General features: G+C 34.5%; 1 protein-coding gene across 1 annotated transcript in view; it reads right to left on the reverse strand.

The window, feature by feature from the left end:
- Positions 1–423: 423 nt before the first annotated feature.
- Positions 424–14076, reverse strand: part of LOC128985763 (torso-like protein) — a 56779-nt gene continuing 43126 nt past the window's right edge. The window contains exon 4 of the mRNA XM_054405614.1: positions 424–1020. Within this exon, the coding sequence (XP_054261589.1) occupies positions 616–1020 (405 nt within the window). The 3' untranslated portion in view covers positions 424–615. The remainder of the gene's footprint in view (positions 1021–14076) is intronic.

A 14076-nucleotide genomic window follows, 5' to 3' on the forward strand; every position in this document is an offset into this window, starting at 1 on the left:
GGGTAGACATCACTGATGATTGTTAGGTAATATAGCACACTAACGTAAACCCAATTCCTTAACGTGGTTCTAAGCTTATCTCCCAGGTTAACATTTCAGGTGTAATTTACAGCAGTTGTTGATGAGTTAGGTTTGAGTAAATAGTTGTAAGTGTAAATAGTTACTTTTTGGTTGTATTATTCATGATAACCTATGTACCTACCATAGAGACTTAAAGGGTCAAAGCTTGGTGATTGTTAGCGTGTTTTAGACACCTTTCCTTCAGGTGTGTAGCTCCTACAAACCTTGCTACGATCCTACAAATAATCATTTTACTGGTGGCTGTAAATATTTCAGTATTGGTAGTAGTGCCAAGGAAGCTTTTCTGGAACGTCTTAATCCCTCCATTTACATCTCAACCAAAAATGGGTGTAAATAAATTGATGACATTAAAAAATAGTTTATTAAATCAGCTAAACATTAGCCAATAATTTATTTACACATCTGTACACTCTCTTAAAATAGACAATAATGATTGTCAAAATATTAAACTAAATCTTACAGTAAAAGGAATAAATAACCTCTCAATGTACACTAAAACAGTCATCCTTAAGTAGAAAGCTAAATCATCACCGGCTATCTCATATTGACCTCCCATAATTTGAGGTTGTTGTCAATCACTTCCTCAAACCACTGTCTTTTCTGGGCATCCTTAAAAACAGGCGCTAACGTCCTCAAGTCTAACTGGAGTAGAGCTTCGTTTCTTAACAGTTTGTCCAAGTCTTTGAGCAAGTCTGAGCTATCAGGGTGGTGTAGTTTGATAAGGCTGGAGAAGACGAAGAAGTAGAACTGAGTACGGAGGTTGTTTGTAGCCCAGGACTCGAGGGTGGAGTTGCCACTAGCTGCTAGGATACGACCCATGTGCTCTGCGTACCACGGGGAGAAGTAGCTGTTGATCTCCTCAGAGGACAGTTGAGCTACCCCTCGCACCTTCATCACCTCCTTGATGCGAGTGTAGATGGCTGGACTGTACACAAACACCTACAACATACAGTACGATGAGCATCAGACTAAGAGAAGTAGCTGTTGATCTCCTCAGAGGACAGTTGAGCTACCCCTCGCACCTTCATCACCTCCTTGATGAGAGTGTAGATGGCTGGACTGTAGACAAACACCTACAACATACAGTACGATGAGCATCAGACTAAGAGAAGTAGCTGTTGATCTCCTCAGAGGACAGTTAAGCTACCCCTCGGCACCTTCATCATCTCTTTGATGCGAGTGTAGATGGCTGGACTGTACACAAACACCTACAACATACAGTGCGATGAGCATCAGACTAAGAAAAGTAGCTGTTGATCTCCTCAGAGGACAGTTTAGCAACCCCTCGCATCTTCATCACCTCTTTGATGCGAGTGTAGATGGCTGGACTGTACACAAACACCTACAACATACAGTGAGATGAGCATCAGACTAAGAAAAGTAGCTGTTGATCTCCTCAGAGGACAGTTGAGCTACACCTCACACCTTCATCACCTTGTTGCAAGTGTAGATGGTTGGACTGTACACAAACACCTACAACATACAGTACGATGAGCATCAGACTAAGAGAAGTAGCTGTTGATCTCCTCAGAGGACAGTTGAGCTACACCTCACACCTTCATCACCTTGTTGCAAGTGTAGATGGTTGGACTGTACACAAACACCTACAACATACAGTACGATGAGCATCAGACTAAGAGAAGTAGCTGTTGATCTCCTCAGAGGACAGTTGAGCTACACCTCACACCTTCATCACCTTGTTGCAAGTGTAGATGGCTGGACTGTAGACAAACACCTACAACATACAGTGCGATGAGCATCAGACTAAGAGAAGTAGCTGTTGATCTCTGCAACATACAGTGTTCCAAGGAAATAAAAACATGCAAAGGCAAGGGTCATTATGCTTGATAGCATACTCCTGTGACTTTGTTCAGTTTTCCAGGATAAGAGTCTTTACCTCCACACAACATTCTGCAAGCCAAACTTAAGAGAACATTTTACTGTTCATGTCTGTTACTCAGTACAGTAAAATCTGTATTGTGGATTATAACAAACACATTGATTCAAAACCCAAGCTTAATCCATTCATCTCCTAATGTTAGGGAAGGTCCATCATTATCAACCAGGAGCCATAAGGAAATGTTTTTTATTCTTCATCTATCTTTTTCAAGGCTGTTTATGTTGTAAAATGTATGCCATATTTTATCGTTTACTCTTTGCCTTGAAATACCTATTTAAATCAAAATTAGTAAGATTTTCGTATATCTTATAATATATAATAAATGTAATATAAACCAGCCTACAGTATACTCTCAGGGGAGTTTATGAAATGAAAGCAAGTTTGATTTCATAATTTTTATTTCATTTTAAATTTTGAAGCCTGATTAATTTTACTGCTAAAAATATTGTATTCACATTTTAATTCCAACGGCAGGCTAAAGTTATTTAGCATGCAGCCTCGCAGTGCAATTACCGTCAACTAGTTTGAATAAACAACTCTGTTGAGTCAGCAACACAGTATATTCCCACTGCTAACGCAATACAACAGGCGCGAACAATGTAAGAGTATTACTACTAGCATAATTAAAACTGTGGATAACTATATTCAAAGATCATAAATCACGAGAGCGGAATTCAAATCACCAGAGGTCTATCTCATTCCACAACTGCTTCACGAGACAATGGATCCAAACCGTCACACGTGCGCGTGTGAAGAATGTCATGAATTTATTCCGAGGTAAACAGAAGTAGGTCATAGTAAACCTACTCGACAACTTGCATCCTTGAACTTGTCAGTGAAACCGGAGTGATTACTTCACTGTTACGCAACACAGAGTATAAACGGTTCTCGCTGATATAGCGGCCAATGTATATACTGTACTACTTGAGTCACCAGAGTCTGCCATTGGACCTGCAGGGCGTGGCGGGGTTGTTTTGACCACGAGGGAATTCCAATTACGCTTTGTGCTAAGCTTAACTTCCAGTTTGAAAGATCAAGGTGCTGTTAATTATGTGGTCATGGATCTCGATGCTTGAGATCCTTGGCCAACCAGCTTTGACTAGAGGTACATTACCGTGAAATTCAGATGTTGGAGTTGTAGCATAGCATCATAGCATGAATCAAACAAACTCTTCTATAAATCTGTCGTCCTTTAGAAGAATCAGCTGAATAAAAGTTTAAATAGTGTACCCCTAACCCCAAAAAATTCTGACATCAATATACTCTACGAAACCAAGCATACAACGCGCATCGAAAACCAACTGAGATTGTATAATAGAATGAGTACTTGCAGTTTAAATCGTAATTGGCATCAGCCAACTTAAGGACGGTACAACTAGCTGTATTGAGCTACCCAGCCGCAGACAAAGTAGAAATTGTGCTGATATAAAATACAGTTTTTTCGTAAATGCCTTATTTTCAACCATACAGATCGAAACGGAGGTGGTAACTCATAAACGATAGATTTATACGTGGCCATTAACTGCACTCAGATTAGTAGGCCTATGAATCACTATAAGAACAATAGCTGCTACCGTACTCAATGAGAGGATCTTTCAACTATATGTATAAAAAAACTTGATACAGCCGATTCATATAGATGGGATGTCAACTTCAGTACCGTACCTATTGAATAGAACATGGACCATCTCGATGAAAAAAAGCTATGGGATTGAATCCAATCCATAATTTTTAAGTCAGCCTTGCCAGACTAAATTCATTTGTAGACGATTTTTTCTTACAATTTCCATGGATTTGATCTGACCTATACAGGGTGATTTGTACTCAGTGTGACAAAATTTTTTTGGTGTAAGTACAAAGTAAATGAAGTGTGATGATGCATATCAAATGTTCCAAGTCTAAAAATTAGCTTCCCAAAAAATTATTTTATGTTTTTCAAAAATAACCATGCTTTTAAACTTAATACAGCGATTCCTCAATTACCTGTATATGGATTTGAGTAGATAATGTCATTTTCGTGTTCTACATTAAATTTTGAACAAGAATAATGGAAAATGACGGAGGATCAGTTGTAAAAACTCCATTTTAAATAGATTCAAAGATAAAAATTAAGATATTTGATAAAATTTTTAAAAACAATGGTCTATTGCATTTTTCACACCCTGTATACAAGAAAGTGTCGGAATATGTTAAAAACTACGCCATTTTATAAGCTTTCCAACTATATGCTACACTATTGAGGTTTAGATATTTTTTTGTTTGTTTTAGTGGTTTGAATACCAGAAAACAGGGAACTTTTTTACTGTTTTTACTGTTCAAGCTGAATCAAAAATACAACTTTTGCTTAATACATGCCGACTTTCTATGTTTTAAATGTTAAAGACACCATGCTTTGTAGTCTTCAAACCATTAAAGCGTACATAAGCAGACATAAACCTCAATAGTGTAGCATATCGTTGGAAAGCTTATAAAATGGCGCAGTTTTTAACATATTCCGACACTTTCTTGTATACAGGGTGTGAAAAATGCAATAGACCATTGTTTTTAAAATTTTTATCAAATATCTTAATTTTTATCTTTAGTTTTTACAACTGATCCTCCGTCATTTTCCATTATTCTTGTTCAAAATTTAATGTAGAACACGAAAATGACATTATCTACTCAAATCCATTTACAGGTAATTGAGAAATCGCTGTATTAAGTTTAAAAACATGGTTATTTTTGAAAAACATAAAATAATTTTTTGGGAAGCTAATTTTTAGACTTGGAACATTTGATATGCATCATCACACTTCATTTACTTTGTACTTACACCAAAAACATTTTGTCACACTGAGTACAAATCACCCTGTATAGTTTAAGTTGGAAAAAAAACTATGATTTCTACACCAGCCACAAAAGCTTCCAAACGGATCCTTTGAGGAATACTTGATGAGAATTTTCCGAGTAAAAACCCATCGACAATTTTCTATAGTTTACACGGTCTTCGCTATGATAATTTTGCTGGCATGCCCAGTGGCACAGTTTAGCAAGGCGGACACCGCTTGTGCTGAAGTCACCGTGAAAGTGCAAGTTTTAACTGATCATAACCGGTTACGCAAACGTGTTACATGGCTCTGGCGTTGATTATGCAGTATTGATCATGCTCACGGTGTATACTGTATAAAGTTGAGGCAATAAATACTTCTGATAACGGTATATTTACTCACCGGGGCCTAAATTGACACAAGCTCTAGGATAACGTTTGGCACGAAAACTACATTTTCTGAAAAAAAACTGTCACACTTCAACCATTCTTCGTGTTTTGGTACATCAACTGTTTATTACTCGTAATAAGGTTGGTCATCGTAATAAGGAATTTAACTTCCAATTACTTAAAATATTTAACTATTCCAATTAGATTAAATGTCTATAAAAGAGTTCACGTTGTGATAAAATATGCAAGTAAGTAACATATTAATAATAAGGCCAAGCAGGCCTAACATATTAATAATGTTCACAAATCTATTCAAATATGACAGTAAACTTGGTTGTGGTTAATGCACGTATTTTAGAATGGGAAGATTAATATCCGATGCTTTATCATTATTTTTATTACTATAGGCTACCCCGTTCACAAAATTTAGGCGGTTTTAGGGGAATAAATTTACCCTCCATGTCTTGACCCTGTCATTAAAACCGCTCAACAGCTGAGATAATTGTCAAAACGTCAATCAGCTGCAAAATATAAGCAGACAAGTGGTAGATGTACTTTCCCTCAAACCGCCTAAATACTTTAAACGGAGTATTGAAGATTCTTTTTACCCTAAGGATGAGAATAACTACTTTGGCTATGAAAAGCAGCTGTCTGATGCAACGTAACTAAAATAAGTTCAACAGTTAATTGATTAAAATAATACTTTACAAATAAAGGTTTCTTGGAATCGAACATAACCTAATTCATGAACTGTGTCAATATATCAACGTCATGGAATTAGTTTACAATGACGTTATCGTGAACGTCATGATTATTGGACAGCTTTTTAATATTATACAAATTGGCTAGAAACTATGCATAAGTTGTATAAAACTTTATGGACACGTCGTGCTCTGTTTTATAGCAGAGTCCTTCCTGAAGTTTTACTGAAATTAAGTTATGTTAATCTCTATCTAAATATCTAAACCAATTAAAGAAATTATGAATTTAACTGCGTTTTCTTTCATAAGAGCGTGTTAAATTACTAGGTATACATTTAGTGTCCAGCTATATTTTTTATTTTTTCAAGATTAGTTTAAGGTCAACTATTTTTAAGAGAGAAAAAAAAACACTTGTTTTATTTAACTTGTTCACTACCATGTTAGATGCATGGCTACAATTCAATTTCAGGGTAAGTTGAAGAAGTTTACTTCAAACTATACTAGGCCTAGCTGTCACACGGATTAACCATTTTAGCTATCACAGCTGTTCAATTTGTGCTGAGTGAAGTGCAGTTATTATCAACTTATTGCCGATGAGTCAACACAACAAAAGATAATTCGAACTTATAAATACGGCTGTCAATCTCAATCAAGCTTCAAAGATGATTAAACACAAGATTGATTCTTGATTTCGTAATATTTCATCACTATGGCATAAAATGACTTAACGACACTAGCAATAGTGTCACACACATCATTTAGGCCTACACGTGTGATAAACTATATTTTCCGTCATACTGTGCTTACTTTATTAACTCACAAAAACTGAGATTTGGTGCATTGTTTACTACTATAAATTAGCTCTTATGCTATTTTATACATTTATATCTATACAGTTGTTGTACAGTTATTTAGATGCGTTACGTATTTATCCGTCAACACAACAATTAAAACACGTCCAGACGTACTAAAACGTTTGAACTTTCAATTTGTTTTAATGTCACTTAAGGGGTATTTATTGTTTTATTTCGATAATTAATGTGACACTATGGCAAACAACAAATAATTGAATAGCCCCACGAATATAAATTAGAACTTTATAACAGGACTATTTTCTTCGAAAAAATCAGTGAAGGAATTTCGCAGTCACAAAAATGTACAGCTTAAATTATCGACTCCAGCTGTTTCTTTTTTGGCCTACATCATCAGAACTATTTAAGCCCCAACGTGTTTGCTGCAACGAAAAATATATTCCCTTTTTTCACATCATTGAGAAATATAAATCGTAATTTTGGTTCAATGAAAAACTCTGGGACTAGTTTTGCTTCACATTAAATCAATGCTGCAAGGTCAGCTGGTCAGTGGTCAGCATGTATATTAAGAAGCGGAATATGATGTAGAATGACAAGAAGAAGAACTAGTGGAAGAAGAAGAAGTGTGGGTGATTGTTGGCTGGCCGGTGGCGCTAACCAGGAATGCTGCCTTGCAGGTGTTACGTCTAATCATCACAGGTAGGCTGTTGACCTTTGGTCAGAAGTTCTGTACGAACAGCAACTTTCTATACAAGCGATGACGAGATGTCAGGGATTACCGTAATCAAATTTGCGACATGCAATTAACTGATTACTGTGAATAAATTCACTTAAGTCATCCGTTGTAGGGGTAAATAATTGTGATACAGTATAGCACGAAGTATTGCATTTCTAAAATCAAATGTTTAAGTCAACGCATTTGAGGGACCGAGATACGCAAGCATATCGATATCCATATTCAATTTAGTATATAAAACTCTTTGAAACGTATTTTGGACTGTCTAATACTGGAATACTCTTTTATAAGCCTGAAGATTTTTGAACGATTCAAACCAACGAACAAAACAGATACAAGAGTAAAATGCAAGTTAACAAATTTTAATAGTACGAGTAAATGATTTATGTGGAAATATATTATTTTATTCATTACAAAAATTATGATAAAAACACTGTACAGTATATTTGTCACTTACCCATTTTAATAATTGCAATCATGTTTAGTAAGTTCATCTTTATTTGTCTGGGCAGATTTCTAGGTACTGACGATAGGCACAGGACACCGGTAAAATGAACATGACAACTTATTAACAGGCGATCTTCTTAGTAAATTATCATTTATTGAGATCCCTGTTGAGTTATTTAACTTTTCTATCATTGTTTCTGTGAATTTAAAAGTATTCCGTTGCATATTTTAAGTTTGGTAAAACATTGCCCAGATTCATTGTAATCGCATTGAGGTGTCTAATACCTTGCAAAGTTCAGTCTTTTAGTTTTGTTTCCTCTCAAGGGTAGCCGTGTTGTATTGATTTAACATTATTTCACGGAGTCCCGCCGTGTGTCTGAGGTTGTTCTGGTTGACTCACCCAAGACAATAAACTTCCCCCTGATTGATATCCATTGTTCGCTAATGCGTGCATGATTGTAAACCTTCGCTACGGCTCTAGTTTGTTTTTCCCCACTAAGAGACTCGATCTTGCTCTTTTTAGTTCCATATTTTTTTATTGTAAGGTGAAGTAAATTACATATTTGGATATTTTGTTACGTTTATGTGTTTTGTGTTTTTACGGAGGCAACCAGTGGACCGACATGCCACTTGCTCGTCAAGCCATTTGACCGACATTTTAAAAGATACTGAATATTTTTTAGTTAAATATTTTATTGAATGTTGCCAACTATTAGATTTGAAATTGCAAATATAGATATTTTTGTTACTGTAGGCTTATTTTTTTGTCATAAGTTAATTTGGTTTGATTGGACACAACCAGTTGACATACACGCCACTTGCTCGTCAAGCCATTTGACCGACATTTTAAAAACATACTAGTGACTCTTTTTTAGTTAACATTTTTACTGAATGTTGTTAGCTAAGTAGATTTGAGATTACAAAAAAACGATATTTTTGTTAGGTTTATTATTTGTACGTTTAACAGGGTGGTCGTTTTACCGATAGGTCACCTGTTCGCGAAGCCATTTGAACGGAATTTTGTATTAAATGAATAATCACGTAGAGCTTTGATGAGGAAGGGTGAAAAAGGTCCAGCCCCTGGTCTTGACTAACGTCGATCCTCTTTTGTTGGAATTCATCTTTGATTGACAGCCCAAATACATATATCTGGCATCCAGGCACTAATTCGATGCCGCTTAAGAACATACGACTATCCGATTTGAAGGTGGGCACAGTAATCGCTCGACTATGCATGCAATTAAAAATCTATTTGAAATAAAGTTGTGTGATTGCACTAATTATTTACTAATTCAACTTGAACGTGGTGATTTAAAAGTTTATACTTATGTCTCGTCATGTACATTGTGTACATGTACCATCCTCTAAAATAAACATCAGAAATTACAAAGGACATAGCATTGTCCCTAAACAATTAAAACATTACTCGATAAATGTGAATCAGACTTTAATCTTATAACTTAAAAGGTTCCCTTCAACGGTTTCAATGTTTGAACGTAACTATCTAATGTGTTCCATGTTCTTCGTAGCTTACAATTCTTCTTTATTAATATTTTATCCTGAACTTAAATTAGTAAGGTTTTTACAACATATAAAATGAAAGGTTTCATGTAGGGAGTGAAACTCGTAAGCAGAGTAAATTGTAGGTAAGCTTTACTACTTAACAGCTGACTTATCATTCTTGCAAACCGGATGCAGACGCAAGTAAAAGTAGTGCAAGCAACGTGTCTATGTTGATAAGTAAACTTAACTTGGATGAATAATTGAAACTACTAATCTAGTTTAAAATATCCTCTTTCTTAGTCTTTAACATTTAGAAACTCAATCTCAAGTCAATTCTAGAACTCTTAATGGATACTCTAATTCTTTAAGCTCCCTTCCTATTTATATTCGGCCATAACTGCATAATTTGGACATTCAAAGGACGTGAGACATGATAACATTTGTACATATGTTCTCAGGTTATTGGTGAAATCATAGATTAATCCTTTAGCAATTAATACAAGTTCAGTATCCAAAAGTCAATGATGAAACGTACTCTACTCCGTCTTTCATCATACTTATGGATCAGCTGAAGACTATTTCAAGGCTAGTTCCATTTGGTTTATGAATACGGTCTTGTATGGATTGCCATTTTTTTCTGACGATATTTTTTATACAATTTTAACCAAATCATAAATTTAACCAAACCAAACGATCGAATTATACTCAATAACTTGCCGTCTCGTTTTCCAAACAAAATGTCAAAAATCTAAAAGATAAACTTTTAAACGACATCAACACAAAAAACAGACTTACAATTTAATAGCATGTAAAGTCTTTGCATTATTCAAAGTCAATGGGGAAAATCTCAATCAACAGTGACATCATTGAAGGACGTAATCACAAATCTTCAAACTATCACAGCTGGTTAGCAGCAGTGTTTGTTTATTTACTACTCAGACACGAATAGCAAGTCAATGAACTCTTCTGAATGATAAGAAACGTAGAATATTATTGAACGAATTACCATACTGGTTGTAATGCAGTAGTATTGACTTTGTAGTGAGATGACTTATAAATTGCATGGAGATATTTTGGCCATAACTGCCTGATTTTACAAACTATGATCGAAAATTATTTTCCCAGCCTTGGCGATTAAATAGGGTTATGAAATTGACTTTAAATAGTAAATAGTAAAATACTTTAAATCTCATTCCATTGTAAAATTTTGTTTCACATTGGTTATGTCTGAGTGCAATGTTGTGGACTCAACTTTTCTAATATATAATAGGTTAAATGTTTCTCTCTCATTTTTGGGTGGATACTGTTTTCTTCTTTGGCTTTACGGTAGTGCAAGAGACAGAAGAGAACAAGAAATAGGTTATGTATGGCTTGGTAATTTAGTTGAAATCGCTTTTAAGTTAGAACAAATAGTAGACAAATAATGTCCTCTACTCAAACCGGGCACAAAAATACCTTGACGTATAGTCTGATCACACGAAGAATAATTTCATAATGGAGTATGTTTAATTTCTGCTTTTTCATTCTGTTATCGTAGTTCGTAATCCATTTTCTTTGGGAGAAATTAGTAACTTTAAATACTGCAAGTTAACTTGTCCCGTTTTAAAATCTTAAGCAAGGCTATTTTGTAAGTATTGTAAGTGTTTTTCACGACCGGTTGTGTATGAATGCGCTGATATCGTCAGAATGGTTTATTTTGTATTAGGACAGATTCAACAGTTTGCGGTTGACTTAAATAATAATACCAAGACAAGATATATTTTGAAAATAGACAGGTTTGTTTTATCTAAATAGTTTTTAATTTTGTTATGTACAAATAAATATTAAACGTCAAAACGTAGTATACAAACACCAACTAAAAAACTGGTATAAAATCGTCTTCTGTTGATCCTTGGTTAGGATATTAAATCCAAAGTAATTTAGGAATAGGAAAGCTAAGTGATTGGAGTTAACGAGTTCTTCACGAAAAATATAAATAACAACCGCGCACGTGTTAAACTGTCAATCCTGCGCATAACAGAGTCTTTGAGTTATTTATATCGGGCATTAGATTAAGCAACTAAGTTTAAAGAAGGACATCATTTCACAATACATTGGAAGGAGTTTCTTGATACTTATCAAATAACCATTCATGTAAGGTATTACGAGTATTTTGCAGAAAGAAAAATTAAGGTTTTGTAAGAAAAGATAAGTTTCTTTATTTAAAAAATCGTAATTGAAAGAATGGTTGGTTAATATAAATATTCCAATACGATTGAATAGAGCTTTAAGTTTACGTTTGTTTTTTAAGACCTTGTTTTTTTAAACCTGTAATTTAAGAATATTTGTAATAAATACAAATTATTTTAAGGCTAGTGCATGGAGGTAAAAGGGAATTAATTTCCACCAAACGTTGAATCCGACCCAAGTGTTTTACGAAATGTTTGAATTGTATTTTATATTCGTTTGAAAAAATTTTGAACTGTAATGTACAACGTGCTATGAAAAAATTTAATGACGGATTAGGATGATTTGAAATCCTAGTCTAAGAGACTTAGATGAGAGGTAGTCGCTTAAGTAGTATACTGTAGTAAGATCGATTTCGATTAACAAATATTCCTTCGACTTTAGACACTCTACCAGATAGATTTTCCATGCTTACGTCAGAGTTGTAACCAATTATACGAGTAAGAATGAGAATGAACTTGATCCAACTGAGTCGCCGATGGAGGGTACTGTTGAAAAAATACAGATTTTTACTTTACCAACTTGTTAACAACGCCAATCTCAAAGGACAACTTGTGCAGAATTCTTTATGTTTAAGCCTGTTCAAGCCTTAATTTTCTCATTTAAGTTCTCATTCAATATTAGGTTAGGAAAAAATAAAAGAATAAAAGACTAAATAGAACTAGAATGGGAGCACACTTTAAATTCTGGGATCTCTAGTAAAAAACTGAATTCAGGTCGATCTAGATGGGATATAATTTATTCAGCTAGATCAACAATATACATGCATTAGCCAAGTCAAATTTACTAAAACTAACTAACTAACTTGAAAAATATACATTAAAATTCATGAGGACTGTCCGTCAGCGAAAATGCGCAGACACTGTAGTAGCCTTTACCAGCGAGAAAGGACCTCAAGTGCCTTTTGAAGCATCCCGGACTATTAACTATGGATATCAACTCCAGTATCCATATTCATTGCTGGAACCGATTAGGAATATTCAAACATTATGCATTACACATATATTTGGGCTTCTGTAAATATTCACAGCAACATAAATAGTATCTGAATCATTCCAGGGTTTTCGACTATTTACAATTCTAATATAAGTTTTTTCTGATCGTCAAGTAGTGTTGCAGGCTGTGGTGTATGAGTAATACATGTGGTGACATCATGAGAGCATGTAGTGTAGAGCTATCTCAGACCAGGTGTGTGTATGACGTGGCAACATGTAGATGTTATCTGGACAATTGGTACACGATTGACTTTGAACTCGTGGTTGGGAAAGGTCACTTGGTGGAAGGCTATTGGAAGAGTTGAGACAAATCTGAGGTACGAGAAGTGTGCCATCGAGGATGAAAAATACCGCCAAAAAGAGTCCTATTGAGACAATTTAAATTTCAGCACGGTTACATAGGTGGCGTTTCAAAAACGTGAATCATGAGAAACGAAAATATGTTTTAAGGGGAGCAGTGTGCGAAAATGCCCAAAAAATAAGTTTTTAATAAATTATGACAAAATATTGTGTATTTTGTGCTGTTTAAGAAAATATATAACACTTTATACTTTGGATATTTTTTTATATAAGAAGGAATCATTAATTCTGCATTAAGATACATTAAGGAAACTACCCATTTTCCCGGTTTTTCCTGATTTACTAAGCTTGTAATAGTCAAATCTTAAATCAAACTGCATATTTGCATTTAGGAAAAAAAAACTGAACAATTTGAGTAACCATAGTCTAATATTGTATATAAAAACAATTTTCCCGGATTTTTGAAAGAGGGCCCTTCTGGATTCTACTGAGCCTGCCCTTCAAGGGTTCAAATGTGAATATCCGAAAGTTAGTTTTTATAAGTTTAGGTACCATTCTAAACAAAACTACTTAACTCATCAAGCCCAAATTTGACACAATACTTCCTGTTACCATGGTGAATAGTTTCATGCATTTTTAGAATGTTACCATTAATTTTACTTTAAAAATAAATTGTTTATTATAAAAAAAAAACACAATAAAAATTAGCAATTTGTTTATTTTATATTTTAAAAACTAGACCTAATTTCTTGTTTATATAGCATGAAATCATAGAAAACAATCTAAGGAATGAATATAAAAAAAATTAAGTCAATATCTCTAACGGGTTTAAAAATAAATGTACCTATATAATCACATGTTTTCCCATAAGAATAACATGGGAGTGGTATTCGCGCACTGCTCCCCTTTAAGGTATGTCTTGAAAAAGAAGTACGTCTTGAAGGACACTTTTTATCCTTCGAGTTTTTCCCCCTTAAGATGTTAAAGGGGAAACAAACTAGAAGGATAAAAAGGGTACATTAAAGGACGAAACCATTGTAAAACTCTGTTTTCATAACATTAAAGTGTGAGAATCGTACCATAGTTGATGAAAACCACAAATAATTCAGTATAAAATAAGGTGGATAAAACCACTTCCAAACACTTTCTGTGTACAAGAGTTGGCCTTAATTTCAACTT

This window comes from Macrosteles quadrilineatus, unplaced genomic scaffold (genome assembly GCF_028750875.1).
Source record: "Macrosteles quadrilineatus isolate MER2022 unplaced genomic scaffold, UCM_ALF_1.0 Scaffold_2__2_contigs__length_208266976, whole genome shotgun sequence".
Taxonomy (NCBI): Eukaryota; Metazoa; Arthropoda; class Insecta; order Hemiptera; family Cicadellidae; genus Macrosteles; species Macrosteles quadrilineatus.